This window comes from Pinus tabuliformis, chromosome 7 (genome assembly GCF_031772625.1).
Source record: "Pinus tabuliformis cultivar Carrire ecotype Pingquan chromosome 7, CPIR1, whole genome shotgun sequence".
Taxonomy (NCBI): domain Eukaryota; kingdom Viridiplantae; phylum Streptophyta; class Pinopsida; order Pinales; family Pinaceae; genus Pinus; species Pinus tabuliformis.
Genome location: NC_142293.1, coordinates 1,151,739,973 through 1,151,757,483, shown reverse-complemented (window position 1 = coordinate 1,151,757,483; position 17,511 = coordinate 1,151,739,973). Strand labels below are relative to the sequence as shown.

The following is a 17,511-nucleotide window of genomic DNA, read 5'->3' as shown; positions in this document are numbered from 1 at the left end:
AGTGTTGATTTTTGGTAGCATCGAATGTGCTCTAGCCATGAAAATTGGTGGAGAGGCTAAGGCACATGAGATCTCCAAGAGCCAGAAATCATTTGGAGAAATTCCACTTGAATGAAGAGATATTAAGATAATTAATAGTTTTAATGGAGTTCCTAAGTCTAAACTTAGGAAAATTAAAATATTAATGTGTATTAATATAAGATGAGTGATAAAGTTCTAAATAACGAGGATCAAGCCAAATTTAATCTTTGCTGTTGATTAGGGACTTAATCTCGACCGTTGAATCGTCAACAGGAAATGTATAAAAGGAGGCTTGAGAGTCAGTGGGAGATACACCAAGAAACTTGAGAGATCAGCCAGTTCAATTTTCTGGGCCGTGGTTTGTTGAGGAAATCGAACAAGTGATCAATTGCAATAAGGGGTAGCTCGACAGGAGGCCGAGGAGTACATATTAGAGAGGTAGCAGAGTGCCGGAAGAGGCAGCGCAAAGCCTTGGAGGGATGACGCAGAGACAACAAGGGTTGACGCAGAGGCTAGCATAGAGGACACAAAAGGGCCAAGAGGCTGACGCAAAGGCTGTAGAGGTTGACACTCTTTACATAGAGGGCTTCAGAGGCTGTGTTGAGGTGATTCAGTGGGACAGATTGAGAGATGAGAGGCTAATGCAAAGCTAGAGAGGGTGACATAGTCCCTAAGGGGGTGATGCAGTTCTAGAGAGTGCATGGAGCAGCTTTCGCTGTCTGGCACAACGAATAGCTGGAGTCACTGTGGGATCGTTCATCCGGTAATTGATGAGCCAGAATATCTGTCTCCGGTTAAAGGTATTGCTACCAAGGAAATTCTCTGAATGGGTGAGCCATTTCTGGAACCCTAGTTGTATTCAGAATTTGCTTGATAATAAAACCCTCATATATGCTGCACTAGTTTTCTGCATAGGGTTTTTCCGAAGACGATTGTCCAAAAATAACGGTGTCCCATGTGTCGTGTCAGTTTATTTCAGTTGCTGATTTGCATAATTTGTGAAGGTTGCAATTTTGTTTATTTCGATATTTATGCATATAAATAACTTGTTAATGTAAAGAACAAGTAGGATATAATAAACCAAATTTTGCAATAGGGGTTTTTGATGTGTTAGATTAAAAAATTTTCACATGGTATTAGAGGGATTGCAGATCACAGGAGGAATGGAGATGCTAGAAGAAGAAATTTGAAAATTTGTAGCAAAAGCATCTATCTCGAGCGACAACGTTGTTCCAAAGCTGAAGCGGCAAAAGAAGAAGTGACACTGTACTTAGAGGGTGATGGAGAGTCTTACGCAGAGCCTGCGTCATCATTTCGAGCCAAGGAGAGCCAGTGTGGAGGCAGAGGAGGGGCAGATCAGGCCTACGCAGTGCCTGGTCATCTTTCTCAAACAGGAAGGATTGATGCTGAGGCCAGGAGGAGCTGATCCAACACTCACTGTGATTGCGCAAAGCCAGAAGGGCTCAAATTCTTTAGTTGTCGGGGCTAAGGGAGCTGTGCAGATTGTGATTTGAGGAGCTGGTGGGATGCTATTTCTGTCTGTGCAGAACAATGGCTAAGGAGATGGAACCAAGGTAGAGGGAAGCACTACGTCGACAGATTTCTAGCCAAGAGATCCATATTCGAGTTGCAGCAGCAAAGGGGGATTGGAGAGGAGTGATTCGAGAGTTGAACAATTTCCAGGAGGGAAGTCGAGACTCAGAGGGAGTCTAGAAGAGAAGCAGAGATGGTAGTAAACGGATTGAAGGATCAGGACAGATTGGACGGGGCCTCCAATTTTGTCATTTGGAAGGCTAGGATCCTGGCAATCCTAGATAAGCATCACATCAAGGACTATGCCTTGAAAACCGTAGTTGTCCCAATTGACCCGAATGCTAATGAGAAGTATGATGAGGCTGAGGCGAAGACGAAATGCATGATCCTAGATGGGGTCAAAGATCATGTCATACCACATATTGCTGAGAATAACACAACAAGGGAGATGTGGGAGGTGTTGACCAGCTTATACCAGGGCTCTTTTGTGCAACGAAAGATGTTGGAAAATCAGGTGAGGTCATATCAGATGCAGAAAGGAGAGGAGATAGATCGCTTCCTCCTCAGGTTGCAAGGAATTCGCGATCAACTTACCTCCGTGGGGTCTACACCGGATCCAGAGTTTATGGTCATGATTGCTTTGAATGCAGTCTTCGAGGACTGGGAGACGTTTGTCCAAAGCAATTTGGGTAGAGCGACTGTCCCCAGTTGGGAGGAGATGTGGGAAGCTCTTCGACAGGAAGAGATCAGGAGGTTGTCAATGGTGGGGAGTAGCGGTAAGGGAGTTCGAGTCAAGAAAGAGGAGGAGGAGGATGCGACTCTAGCATCTGTGGAACAACAGTGGGTTCAGAAGAGGAAGAAGGACATCTCCAAGGTCAAGTGTTTCAATTATGGGGAGTTGGGACATTATTCATCTCTGTGCCCCAAGAAGAAAGGCAAGGGAGAAGCTTTCGACTCAAAAATAGCTCCAGCTAAGGTAGAGAAGGATGTCCAGACTGATGACGATTGAGCCATGAGTGCTCATGCACCTCTAAAGAAGAGGTGGGGAGACATCGAGTTGTAGTTAGGAGGACTACATACTAGGGGCAGGATCCTTGAGGATCCCAAACTCTTGGATCACATCCGGCTACAAGAGTCCTTAACAAGAGTAACATGATGATAGGTGTCGGGTGGAGCAAGGTGTGATGGAGCGGCGAGGCAGTGCTAGAGTGCAAAAGTCTGTAGCAATGTAGTGGAGGTTGCAACAATGCGAGGCGCACAGAGGTGTTTGCAGCAACGCAATGGCAACAAATGGACCATAGGATAGCAGGCGAGGTAGCTTCAGCATCACGAGGCTTCCAGACTGACAGGGATGTCAGTACTTGGGTGAAGTCAGTTACTAACTTCTCGGTAAGTGAGTTGTAGTGCAGCAGTTAGCAGTGGCAGTGTTATGGGCAGCATGATGCAACATGTTGAGAGGGAGCTGCAGTACAATTGTAGCAGTGGCAATGGCAGTGTCATGGGAAGCATACAGGAAGCAGCAGTGCAGGGGATGTGAGGCAACAGGCCAAGCATTAGCATAGGTACTAATGTGGAAAATCAGTGTGATGTTTCTATGGTGAAGCATTACTAGAGCACATTCCTTGCTAAGAGGGAGTGTTGATTTTTGGTAGCATCGGATGTGCTCTAGCCATGACAATTGGTGGAGAGACTAAGGCACATGAGATCTCCAAGACCTAGAAATCGTTTGGAGAAATTCCACCCGGATGAAGAGATATTAAAATAATTAATATTTTTAATGAAGTTCCTAAGTCTAAACTTTGGAAAATTAAAATATTAATGTGTCTTAATATAATATGGGTGAGAAAGTTCTAAATAATGAGGATCAAGCCAAATCTAATCTTCGTTGTTGATTAGGGACTTAATCTCGACCGTTGAATAGTCAAGAGGAAAAGTATAAGGGGAGGCTTGAGGGTCAGTTGGAGATACACCAAGAAACTTGAGAGATCGGTTAGTTCGATTTTCTGGGGTGTGTTTTGCTGAGGAGATCGAACAAGTGATTAGTTGTAGTGAGGGGCAGCTCAATAGGAGGCCGAGGAATACATATAAGAGAGGCAACAGAGTGCTGGAAGAGGCAGCACAGAGCCTTGGAGGGCTGACGCAGAGACAACAAGGGTTCACGCAAAGGCTGAGGAGGCCAGTGTAGAGGACGCAAAAGGGCCAAGAGGCTGACACAGAGGTCGTAAAGGCTGATGCAGTTGACTTCAAAGGCTGCGCTGAGGTGATTCAGTGGGACAGTCTAAGAGCTAAGAGGCTGATGCAGAGCCGGAGAGGGTGACATAGTCCCTAAGGGGGTGACGCAGTTTCAGAGTGTGCGTGGAGCAACGTTTGTTGTCCAGCACAAGGAATAGCGGGAGGCATTGTGGGATCGTTCATCTGGTAATTGATCAGCTGGAATATTTGTCTCCGGATAGAGGTATTTGTGCCAAGGAAATTCTCTAAAGGGTGAGCCATTTCTGGCACCCTAGTTGTATTCAGAATCTGCTTAATAATAAAACTCTAATATATACTGTACCAGTTTTCCCGCATAGGGTTTTTCTGGGGACGATTGTCCAGAAATAACAGTGTCCCTTGTGTTGTCTCAGTTTATTTCAGTAGCTGATCTGTATAATTTGTGAAGGTTGGCATTGTGTTTATTTCGATATTTATGCATCTAAATAACTTGTTAATGTAAAGAACAAGTAGGAGATAATAAACCAGATATTGCAATAGGGGTTTCTGATGTGTTAGATTAAAAAATTTTCACATGATGAGGTGTCAGCTACGGGACATACACATCAGGATTTGGAGTTAGTGAGACTGGCTTTAAATTCCGTCTCAGATGATTGGCAGATTTTTGTCCAGAGTATCCTGGGCAAAGCAGCGTTGCCAAATTGGGACGAGATGTGGGCAACTCTTAAATAAGAAGAGCTGAGGAGAGACCAGCTCAAGGTCAAACTTGAAGGGAGCAGCGGTAGCAGTGGGTTGAAGCCCAAAGTGGAGGAAGAGGATAACACAACCCTTGCATCAAAGGGACACCAGGGGCAACAAAGACGTTAGAAGGACATCTCCAAAGTGAAGTGCTTCAGATGTGGTGAGATGGGCCACTATGCATCCCAATGTCCTTTGAAGAAAAAGGATAAGGATGAGAAGCATGATCCCAAGGTTGCAGCCGCAAAGATTGATGAGGAGGAGTTTGCCATGATAGTCGAGATACCTCGAGGAGGGAGATGAGCTGATATAGGGCTGTAGTCGGGAGGACTACAGATGGGCTGGGTCCTTGAGGATCCCACCTCTTGGATCATCACCTTGCGACGGGAGCCCATGATCAGGAGTAGCGAGATGGTGGAGCTTCAATTGGTGCCATGGAGCGCTGATTCGACAGATTGAGTGGCTAGGTGAGCCAGAGATTGAGCAACGCAGAGCAGAGAGGCAGTAGTGCGAGGAGGCACAATGTAGAGCTTCAATAGCGTAGTGGCTTCAGAGGCAGAATGGGACTAGTAGTAGTTAGGATATCAACACTGAGGAGTATCCACTGGTTACTTGTCCAGTTTTGGGTGTTTTAAGTTGCTTCTCTCAACCACTGAGTTGCAGTGCATATGCAGTGTTGGGTGGTAGGACCAGCAACAACATGGATGTAGAGTGATCTATAGTACGGATGCAATGTTGACAGAGGTAGTGTTAGTAGTACAATAGCAGTAGTAGTGCATTAGTTGGTGGACAGTACGTCAGACATCAACAACATAGAGAAGATGCTTCAGAGTCAGAGTAGTATGCAAAGAGGCTATGTATTGCTAGAGCACATTCCTCGCTAAGAGGGAGTGTTGATTTGGGGTAGCATTAGATTTGATTTAAGCCTCAAATTTTGCAGGGAGGCTTGGGCACATGTATTCCAAAGAACCCATAAAGCGTTTTGGGAAATTCCACCGAGAAATGATTTTAATAAAATAATTAATATTTTTAATAGGGTTCCTAAGTCTAAACTTAGGAACATTAAGATATTAGTGGGTATTAATCTAATCAAGGGGGAAACTTCTAGAAAAAGGCATGGATCAAGCCAAAACGATTTGAGCCTGTTGGTTATCCAACAATAACATATAAGAAGGGGCTTGAGGGTCATTTGGAAGACACACAGAGAGATTGAGAAAATCAATTTTATGAGGTGAGAAGTTCTCAGGAGGAAAATCGATCGAGGAGATCTTGCAGCAGAGGGTTAGTGAGAATCCGGGAGAAGGAATTTCCAGAGAGTACTAGGCAGAGAGAGAATAGAAAGACATCCAGAGTAAGGCTGACACTGGCCTACGCAGAGGCAGTGTAGTCCTCGAGCAGAAGTTGAGTTGCTGTTGAGGGAAGTCGAAGTCCAGTTGCCAGATGCCAGGTGTGAGTTTGGGAGGCAGAAAGTCGATTTCTCAGCCAACAGAGGATCCATAAGAGAGGCAACGTAATACCTAGAAGGGGTGACATAGAAGCTACCCAGGTTGACGTAGTTCTGCGTAGAGGCCACGTAGAGGGTGACGCAGAGCCTCCAATGTAGCAGGATCAGTCATTGATTCTCCAGTTACAGGGTGAAATCATTTCACCAGTCTTTTGTTTAGTATTCTCTCTATACCGGATTGCTAGTTGAGCATCCTAGAATTGTACTAAGAATTTTCTCCTGCATAATAATAAACCCTTAGAGTTGCTGCATCGGTTTTCCCGCATTGGGTTTTTCTGGGGACTATTTGTCCAAAAATAACTGTGTCCTATGTGTTGTATTTTTCTTTCTTGCTCAATATTTTGTTTCCGCATATATGTAAATTAAGTGAAGGTTGCAGATGTATTTGCTTCGATATTTACCATAGAACACAGTAAATAACTTGCATGATTTAATCAAGTAGGAGAAGTAACATGAGTTTGCTGCAGTTGGGATTCCGACTTAGGAATTTTCACATGGTTTCAGAGCTAGTGCAGGTAGTGCAGGTAAGACAAGAAGAGAAGAACTAGAAACCCCAACATTGAGCAGAAGGGGATATCGAAAAGCTGTAGGAGGCAAAAAGTCAAAACCCTGAGGGTTTTACGTAGTTCTAGCCGCATGGTCGAAAATTTGAGGTAGTGTATCTCCAAGTGAGTTGACGAAGAGAAAGAGTTTCTAGTTCAAATTTTGTCGTGGCAGAGGGAGCAGTGTTGAGCCTCAGCGTGAGGTGCAGTTGGTGGACGCAGATTTTTCAGTAGGTAGTTTTGCCGGGCTGAAATACATCAGAAGAAAGAAGCAATAGAGCTTAGTGAGGGAATACTTCCTCAGTGATTTGTTACGGAGGAAATCAACATTTCTCAATTGCTGAGCAACAAATGAGCATCAACTTACCAACTCCATTAGGGAGTGCGTAAGTCAGCCTAGGAGCTACGCAGTAGGGAGAAAGGGGGGAGCTGTTCAACAGTCTTTCGGAGGAGATGGCAACCAGTGGCTTGAGGGATTAGGACAGGATGGACGAGGCTTCCAACTATGCCATCTGGAAGACTAGGATGACCTTCCTGCTAGATGGGCATGCCCTCAAGATGTATGTTGATAATGTGGTAGTTGTCCCAGCAGATGCAGATCTGCTGAAGAATTATAGAGCTTGTGTGGTCTAAAATGCGGATGCAAATTAGAGTTTAATTTAATGTCAACCTGGGAAGGTAAACTTAGAAGTGCTTATCTAAAATATATAGATCTAGAAAGATTCCTAATTTGTCCAAGATCTTAAAGTTCCCTTACAAGAACATATTCATTAAGAGCTCTTTCAATAACTAATCAAACTTAGATCTAACAATTGTTTGAGATCTATGATTCTCTTACAAGAACATATTCTACAAGATCTCTTCCAACATTAGAACATCTAATAAGAAATTAAAAGCTGAAATGAAATAAACCTAGATCTAATAATTGTATGAGATCTTACAGTTCTCTTACAAGAACACCTTCAAATAAGACTCTTCCAATATTAGAACATTTAACAAAACTTGAAAGCTGAAATCAAACAAAACATAAAATAAATTATAAACAAATAAGCATGCAAGTGAGGCCATGGGGGCCCTCCATAACTCCACAAGCACACCACTTCAATGGAGACTCAGATGTAGAAGCAAAATTGAAGTATGATCCTTTATTTCAAAATCTCCATTACAAACCAACTCTAAGATTACAACTCTAAGCTTCTAAGATTACATGCTCCAAAATTCTAAGATTACAAAAACATCCAGATTACAAATGGAGGAGATTGTACTCCTATTTATACAATGGGATGAGTAACAAACTCATAATGATCATCCACTAATCTCTCTTTAGTTCCATAAATCTCGCAACCATTTTTAACTACTTTCCCATTATTACAAAATATGATCCCACAAATCTCTCAAGCATTTTTAACTACTTTCCCATTATTACAAAATATGATCCCTTTGAATCCTCCATAAATCTCTCACATATCTTGGATAAGATATGCCAACCAAATCCTCCATGATCTTCTCCTTAGAATTGGATAAGATATGCCAACCAAATCCTCCATGATTTTCTCCTTAGGAATAGGATAAGGTATGCCAACCAAATCCTCCATGTTTTGCTCCTTAGGAATAGGATAAGATACGCCAACCAAATTCTCCATGATTTTCTACTTAGGAATAGGCTTGCATAATTATCTCCTTAATATGGTGGAGGAGATATTAATTCTTCACATATTTCCTACACATCACAAAAATCACATATTCTTGAGATATATATAAAAATATGTATATTTTCTAATATTTAATCATAATTCACTTGTAATACAAAAATGAATAAAATGGAAAATAAGAAGTTGAAACCCAAATGTATTTATGAAAATGATATGATAAAAGGTTAATGGGATGATGAAATGTAAGGAATAGTGAAAAAAAGGTGGATGAAAATATGACATTTCTGAGTCCCAACAGAGCTGAGATGGCTAAGGCAAAGAGGATGATCCTGGATGGAGTCAAGGATCATGTGGTGTGCCATGTTGCAAGCAAAGGGATTGCTAAGGAGATGTGGGATCCATTGGCCACACTATATCAGAGATCTTCCGAGCAGCGGAAGATGTACTTAGAGCAGAAGTTGAGATCTACTCAGATGCAGAAGGGGGAGCGAGTGGATCCGTTCCTCACGAAATTGAAGGAGACCCGTGATGAGGTGTCAGCTGCAGGACATACACCTCAACATTCAGAGTTAGTGAGATTTGCTCTAAATTCTGTCTTAGATGATTGGCAGATCTTTGTCCAGAGTATCCTGGGCAGAAAAACGTTGCCAAATTGGGACGAGATGTGGGCAGCTTTGAAACAAGAAGAGCTGAGGAGAGAGCTGCTCAAGGTTAAACTTGTCGGGAGCAACAACAATAGTGGAATGAAGCTCCAAGTGGAGGAAGAGGATAACACAACCCTTGCATCGAAGGGACAACAAGGGGAACAGAGACATAAGAAGGACGTCTCCAAGGTGAAATGCTTCAAATGTGGCGAGATGGGCCACTATGCATCCCAATGTCCTTTGAAGAGAAAGGATAAGGATGAGAAGCATGATCCCAAGGTTGTAGCCACAAAGATTGACGAGGAGGAGTTCGCCATGACAACCGAGATACCTCGAGGAGGGAGATTGGCTGATATAGAGCTGTAGTCGGGAGGACTACAGATGGGCAAGATCCTTGAGGAGCCCACCTCTTGGATCATCACCTTGCTACGGGAGCCCATGATCAGGAGTAGCGGGATGGTGGAGTTTCAGTTGGTGCCATGGAGTGTTGATTCGACAGATTGAGTGGCTAGGTGAGCCAAAGACTAAGCAGCACAGAGTAGAGAGGCGACAATGTGACGAAAATAAACACAATTAATCAACACAAGACCATACCATGCTTCAAGAAGGAGGAACTTCTCATGAATTAAACCCCAAAGTCTCTATTGATATTGAAAGTGTACAAAATAGTAGAGCTTCTGCAAGCACTAGAGCTCATCTCAATGATACAAAGTGAGAGCCAAAGGCTCATATAAATAAGAGTGTAGGGCCAATCCCAATGAAGCATGGTAGAGATCCTAAGGATGGATGGTGGAAATCCCAATGTAGGATCTCATGCAAGTCGAATTCCCAAGTGGCAAGTTGAATTCTCCCTCAAGTGCCACGCATTCCCTTAAGCCTCCACACAATACAAGATGAGGGAGTTCTAAGTAGGAGAGGAGGAACAAGTGTAGAGGAGTGGAGTGGTAGGAGACCACTTCTCCATTCTATCTCATTGAAATCCAATCCAATTTGAAGTCATCTCCTTGAAACTCGAGTTCCTCCCACAAAAAAGTGTGATTTGTCTCCATGAACTCGTTGTCTTCTCCACAAGGAATTCAATTTGCTTGATTTGTGGCCTAGGTGGAGTCCACATTACTTAGTATCTCAACTTTGACTTCTTGAAACATTTCCGCCTTATTTCCACGCCATTTTGTCATGTGTGGATATTTATTTTCTCCAATTTATTTAATTGCTGTCTTAATTTATTGCCATCTTTTCCCATAGACTTAGGAAAAGTGGGTTTTGAGGGTCCATAGCATATTTTTTTGCCCCTCAAAGTATGTATTAGTAAGAAGTTGAGTAGAGGTGTAATTTTGAGCACACAAACTTTATACAACTTCTCAGGACATTACTTATTACAATTTACATACAAAATTTATTAAAATTTCTGCTCTCTGGGAAATTTTAAATATAAAAAATTGACCCTTAGACCTAATCAAATTCTACGAAACTTTACGAGTGATCTAACATGGTAATATACAATGAATCTAGACATTAGGACTCACCCAAGACCTTTCCATTGAGCTACACGCGGTCTTTGGGGTTATAACTGGGAGGAAAAACTCAATTAATTATGAAGTGCTAAAAAAGTACCAATAATTAACCATGTAAAAAAAACTCCCTAGAGTAAACTCACTTGACGAGAATGTTCCTAGCTACTTAGGTGTGTTACATGACTCTTTTCATCATGCTAGCATCACTTAACAACATTCCCGCAGGGCTTGCGGAATCTGAGTACAATATAGAAGAAGATAGAGCTTAAAAGCTTGGTGATCTCTGAACTCTGATGGTACATGAATCCTCTGACATATCCTTGGGCATGGAGTCTTTAATTCTTCAACTATACTTCAGTGGTCAACAACTCAGACACATGATATTGACCCTGTTGACAATAAAAAACAGTGACCTTGATGATAGACAATAGTGGTGACTCTGTTTGCCAGCAAACATGGATAGTGATCTTGATATAACAGTGACATGACAGTATGGTTGAGACGGTGTCCTTGATGACATTATGGATGGCACATTTGATAGTGATCTTCAATGATACATTTGACAATGTTCTTCTATAGTACATATGTCAGAGGTCTTCTATGATACATGTGGAGTGATCATAATATGATTCATGTGGCAGTGACCTTGCTCTTTTATGATGGCAGTTACCTTGGACAGTGATCTTACTCCTATGATGATGATGACACTTATATCTATGACATGGATATTGTTTCTTGCAGTGATATGGCAACAACTCTCTAGATCATTCAATTCACAAATGAAGTTGTGAATTGACTTGGATTGGCCGTAGGAGGCCTGATGTGATTGATGTATCTGATCATGGACATGATTTGCATCTCAACTGAACAATTGATGTATATCTAATAGAAGAAGAATTTGGAAGGGTTTTCCCCCTTGTGGGGTTTTGCCTTGGTCTCTGACCTAAATCCCGGTGCCTCTGTTGTGTATGCTTTTCCTCTGTTGTTTACTGGTCTGCTGCATTGTTGTTCTCTCTACATAATTGTTAATGATGTTATAATGTTATAGGGTGTATATAATATGAAAATGTTTATAAATGCAATTATCTTTAGCAGAGAACAATCTAGTCCTAAAAATTAACAAGATTGACAGAGTTGGGTGCAAGCTAAGCAAAGGGAGGCAAATAAATGTAGTATGAAAGAGGGAAAAGGAAAATAATGGTTTGCTAAAAATTAGAATAAGTACGTGATGGTAATATGAGCTATAGAAGATAATACTTTGCTTTTAGAAAATGGATAGAAATATCTGTAAATTGATGCGAAGGATGACTATTAAGCTAGAATACATTTTTATATAATGTTTTTGTATTCAGAGACACTGAAGTACTAGTTTGTGTAATTTTTTTTTCCTTTTTGTTGTGTTTTGGAAACATTGCATTTTTTTCCATACTCTGGGATTGGTCTACATGTTTTTTATACTTACACCTTGTGACAATAGTTTGACCATATCTACACACATTTTGAGCAGTCTCTTGTTCCTAATTTTTTAGTAGATTAAAATTTTATTTTCGTCTTCCTTGAATATTCTTTTTGCAGTTAAGACTGCCATACTATCATTTATATTTCATCAACCTTTATCACTGATTATTGAATTCTCACTTGCTCTTGTACTGGTCCTCATTTTATGGTATAGTAGATCTAAATTTGGTTAGTATATCTTATGGAGCTATTGTCTGTTTTTTTTCAGAGTTCACATGATCCATTTTTCGCACTGCTTGCAGTGGTATCTGGAATAATCTTTACTTCGTCTCTTAGAGCCATACACCATCACTATCTGATTTCAAGGCCCATGTAAGTCCTCTAGAACATTCTTAACTTAGAGGTTCTTTTCCTCGTATTTATTTTGGTGCAGAAATTTAGATTATCTCTTGATGTACTTAGAATACACGATGTCCTGAATAAATGTGCATTTAAGTATAAATAATTGAAATAATGGCAGACAATTTCTGGCTTTGTTGGATCCTGTTTTACTATCTTATATAGCTTCTATAATCAGATTTCATATTTTGAATTTGTTGGTTTGTTGGTATTTGCGTTAGGTATAAGTTTCTAGATTTGACATTTATGTCTTTGCGTGATAATGATGTCATCTATTTATTGTGCTGAAATTATACAGATGACACTGGAGAGTATGAAATTTATTTATACTAATATATTGCAACAATAGCACATTATACTCCGTCATGTACATTGTCTCTCTTCACATATTTATGACACCCTTACGAAGTTATGGTAGTCTGGCGGCTGGCCACCTTGCACTAAGCTAATCATTTAATGTCATATGGGTCACATGTTATTAACGACTAGCATTTACATAGCTTTACCAGTAGCATTAATATTGATCACATGTTACAGTGATCAATACATTGGCATATGGAGCTTGTAGATTGCTCCTCCAAGGCCACCCTTCAATGAGAGATCCAATAATCGAATAAAGGATTTCAATAGCTGAACTGCTTACACCCTGTCCCCCTCAAACTTGAAATCTACCACAGCGCTTCTCCTCTTGCAGTTTCCAAAACCCATCATTCATGTTCACTGCTACTGTTATTACTCTCATACTTGATGTAGGATACAGAATTTGATGCTGAACTCCCCTGTGTAAAATTCATTGAACATTTCCTTAAATGTTGTGTATTCCTGGAAACCTGCTAACGAGACAACGTTTTGAGTTACTTGTCATCCAAGCTGAGAATTTCCCTACCCATTTATCTGAAACCTGATCTGCAGATCAAATGGGTTAACTATGACTGACCAAGACATGTGGGTAACCAAGTGTGATGCTCACCGATTCTCTACGGGAGCAGCATAGTTACATGGCATGGTAATGTCTTCATTTTTTCAAAATCAATGTTTCGCAAATTTTACTGTTTTTCAAGACTGAAATGCTTGTAACTTTTGCCTTGTAAATTATATCTTTTACTTGTGGGAAAATCACTTGGTTTTTGTGATGTCAGGAGGTTTACAGACCTTTTTTTATTTATTCGGTTTCTACTTTTCCATAATTTTTTTTCGTTGCCAGCGCTGGAATGGCCAATTCTAGTTGTGACAGTTAATCATATTAAGCTTGTACAAAGCCTAATAACACATTAACGCGATTTTTATTACAAACCACTCTATTTCTCTCATTTTTATTTTTAACACAAAAGCTTATGTCATCGAACTACAAACTAGAAAGCATTTCAAACTTGATATTGTACGTGTTCCTTTTCCTTTTAACTGATTTTAAAAAGAATATAAATGCCTTGCATTTTTCACATTCTGTAATAACAATGTATTGGTTAAAAATGTTTAAAATTGGGGCAGCTTCAGGATGAATTTCCCCAAGAGAAACTCAATTACCCCAAAGAAAATCCATCTTGCCCCAAAAGAGAATTGAATTTGGATAAAAGAAATTATTATTTTGGCACTCCTCTCATTATTATGTGTTGTGACAAATTTATTTGGGTAAGCAATCTCCAAGGCATTTATTAGCAATTTGAATTTATGTTTTTCCCTTCAAATTCACATGTCGGCCTCATAATGTTTCAAGTTGGCTTGCCCCAAAGGTCGTGACCTTTCGCGTGTGGAAACAACTATAAATTGACACCTATCCCCCTTCATTTGGCATACAATTTGGTCTTCAATTTGATCTGAAATTTTAGTGGCAATGAAGCTTCTCTATGGCAATGAAGTGGGATCTCCTTTATTGACCATTTGGTTCTAGGGTGGTACTACTTGGGAAACCCCGACTTTGGGAGTGTGGCCCTGCTACTTTAACTGCATATATTACTCCCTTTCCACTGACTATACCCCACTCATCATTTCTCCCACCTGGGTCCACATTTCCATTCTGGGTCCACATAGGGCTAGCTTCCCTATCCCCTTGCCCCCACCTTGGGTCAGGCCTGGAATGATGCCTCGGAGGTTGAAGCAGTTAAAAGAAAAAGAAAAAGCATAATTGACCACATTTAATAGTAAATTGCACCACAAAATGCAAAATATGGACGAGACAAAATAATTAGCACATGGGCAAAAGCTAATGCATGAGCTCTACCCCAATCCATGGCCTTCACCCTAGTTCCATAGGCCCTAGATGAGCTTCCTTTATCATTCAGGAACCCATGATTGTCCTAACCCTTGGAGGGCAATGAACTGCCCTACCTAAAAGGGGGTAATCACTGCTATATCTTACACATCATGCTCTTGTCCTTTGAGCCCTGAGTAATTAATTAAAGAAATTTCATAAAAGGCAAAAGGCATAGAAAGAAGGGTGGAAAAATCAAGGCCGAGGTACCTTATGTACCACGATTGCTCCCTCCTACACATTACATACCCGGGTGTGTGCTTCCCCTTATCTAGCTACCCCTATGCCCCAATATGTGGCCCAAGATTGCCCCTCTCATTCCCTATTCCATTCCACTTATTTATCACTTGCTATCCTAATTAGAGGGATGTACCTTTGACATACTATCCCCTTTAAGCGCTGAAACCACCTAATAAAATATTTGGTTAACCCCCTTTGGAGCTTGGAGATGCTAGCACATGCCAAAACCCACTACGGAAGGGCATGCCATTATGAAGTGCCCACTTTGTTATCCAAGATTTTTAAACTCTTTTACCCGATTATTTTAATGACTGTTTGTATTGAAAGCCCAGGGGACTCTACATTGGCACATATAGGGTGTGCATCGAGAGCCATTGGCCTCCACAGCAACAGACAACACTCCATGGATCTTCATCGATGCTCAAAGACTACTAGCGATCTACTTTTGGGATGATGGTGATATGCTTGGTACATTATGCCCAACAGTCCCCCACAGGAGCCCCACACACTTGTACGATGTCATGACAACATTCATTCCACCACTCAAACCCTTGCAGAGGATCTACAGGCATCTTCGATTCATATGGAGACCCATGGGGTTATTTATGTGCCCTTAGACCCACTGGGAGCACCATAGGTCTACTACTTAGAGAAGAAGGGGCCACGCCCTTGTCCATCATATTTCGAAGAATTTATTCCTCAATATGGCACTTCAGGATATTATTGGGCCTTTGGAGGGCCCCACAACATGTACATATTATTATTTGGCCCCGTGTGAGGCTTATTTTTACACTTGTGAGCTAGTTTGGCAGGTTTGTCAACAATATGGGTTTTATTTGCACATTATTTTATCATTAGGGGCTAATGTAGGGCCATAGGCTAATTCAAACTCCTTAGGAGGCTATATATTGATGTTAGACACATTCATTTGGATCATCACTTGACTTGGGATCTCTCTAATCATAGAGAATTTTGCACTTTTTCCTTGGTGGATATTTTTTGGAGATGGATGAATTTTGATGTATGGATTTGGGATATTTCTCTTGTCTTGGAGCTTTATTGTGCAAACGAAATGCTGGTTGGATATACTTTATAACGTTGTAAGTAAATTTTAATGCTATTATTCTTGTTGTTGCATATTGCTAAAATTAGGGCTAGTTGTTGCATTATTGAAATGTGGAATTGAGCATGTTTTAGCTAATTTAATGTATAGGCCAATGTTATATGAATGAAATGTCCTAGAGATTTATTTATTTCGAGAAGCTTGCATCTTTTGCTTCGAAGTATAAATGCTTGAAGGTCAATTTTCTTTTCTTTCTCTCAACTTTGGATGAAGTTGACTTTCTGGGCCTCCTTGATCAAGGAACCAAGTTCTTACTCATCATTATCCTTGACTCCATATCTCCAAGTGAATTAGGCACTCATCCCTCAAAAGGGTGATCATTTTAACCCTGTTTTTACCTCATCATTATCCTTAACTCCATATCCCCAAGTGAACTAGGCACTGATCCCTCGAAAGGGTGATCATTTTAACCCTCTTTTTACCATTTTCCCCCCTTTCCCCAAGTCTAGCCCCATTAGGTCACCTTGGGCATCAAATTCCCCAGAATTGACCCAAGGAAAAACATCGATCTCCTATAGGCTACTGTGCCGGTGGGTCCCCTCCCTCTCCTCCAAATTTGAGGCAATTCTAACAGTGGAATCTCCAGGAATCCCAAGCCCTAGCTCTAGGATCGAATTGTGCCTAGGCATTCCCAAGGCTAGACTTCAATAGGATCAATTCAACCTTTTGAAGTAAATATTCTTGTTTGGTCCTTTCCCTTCACCTTGTCTAGGATAGGAACATCATTGGTTGCTACATTCCATCCCCGAACCTGGGCTGGGTCCACTTGGCCCCGTATGGTCCCACTTCTCAATAAAGATTATTTGTCAAGGACCATTTGGGAATCCAAGTTTCCCAAGGATTATAGGGATTGAGAAACTTGTTTATAAGCATATCCTTTCTCCCTCAACCCTCCAATCCTCACCCCTTATCCCTAGTGGACCAAGTCCCTTACTTAAAGAGAAAGCAAGCTCCATTTTTCGCTCCATCCTTGGGAGATGGTTTTCAAGGTCACTTCTCACTTATCCATTGACACATACTTTACAAGAGATCCTTACACTACTGGGACTCCTCCCATCGTTGAAAGTATGTAAAAAGTAGGGAGACTGTGGTGACAGTGGGCTAAGCCTCCACCGTTGCCCTCTTAGGAATCCCTTTAGGTCCCCTGCTAGTTTGAGTGTTAACACTCTTGTTTCCTTATCTCAGCTTTGGGGGTTAATCTTGTATCTTAGTCCCGTGGGATCTCTATTATTGGCTACTAGCTTTAGGAGTGGCACTACATGGGAAACCCGATTTTGGTTGTGTGGTCCCACTTCCTGACAACACATAACTCACTCCCCTCCACTTATTACAAGCCTTTTCACACTTTCCCCATCTGGGTGCACTTTGTCCATTGGGTCCAGAAGTTGCTAGCCTCCCTTCCCCTTGCCCACACCTTGGGTCGGACCTGGAACTATGCCCCAGAGGTTGGTGCAGCTAAAAATAAAGATAAAAGCATAATATGGCTACGTACAACAGGAAATCTATCACAAAATGCAAAGATGGCCGAGACATTAAAATTTAGTATGTGGGAAAAGCCAAACATGAGTTCTACCCCTTATCATTATGGCCATCACCCTAGTTCGTAGGCCGCTTTGCATCCCTAAGGAGCCCATGATGCTCCTTGCATCCTTAAGAAACCCATGATAGTCCCAATTCCTGATGG

At 41.3% G+C, this 17,511-nt stretch overlaps 1 protein-coding gene across 5 annotated transcripts in view; it reads left to right on the top strand.

Moving 5' to 3' along the window:
• The window catches only part of LOC149251571 (uncharacterized), a 286,157-nt gene that overhangs the window by 204,633 nt on the left and 64,013 nt on the right, over positions 1-17,511 (top strand). For all 5 annotated transcript variants that reach the window (XM_089459511.1, XM_089459512.1, XM_089459510.1 and 2 more), the window contains exon 8: positions 12,086-12,189. In XM_089459511.1, the coding sequence (XP_089315637.1) occupies positions 12,086-12,189 (104 nt within the window). The remainder of the gene's footprint in view (positions 1-12,085; positions 12,190-17,511) is intronic.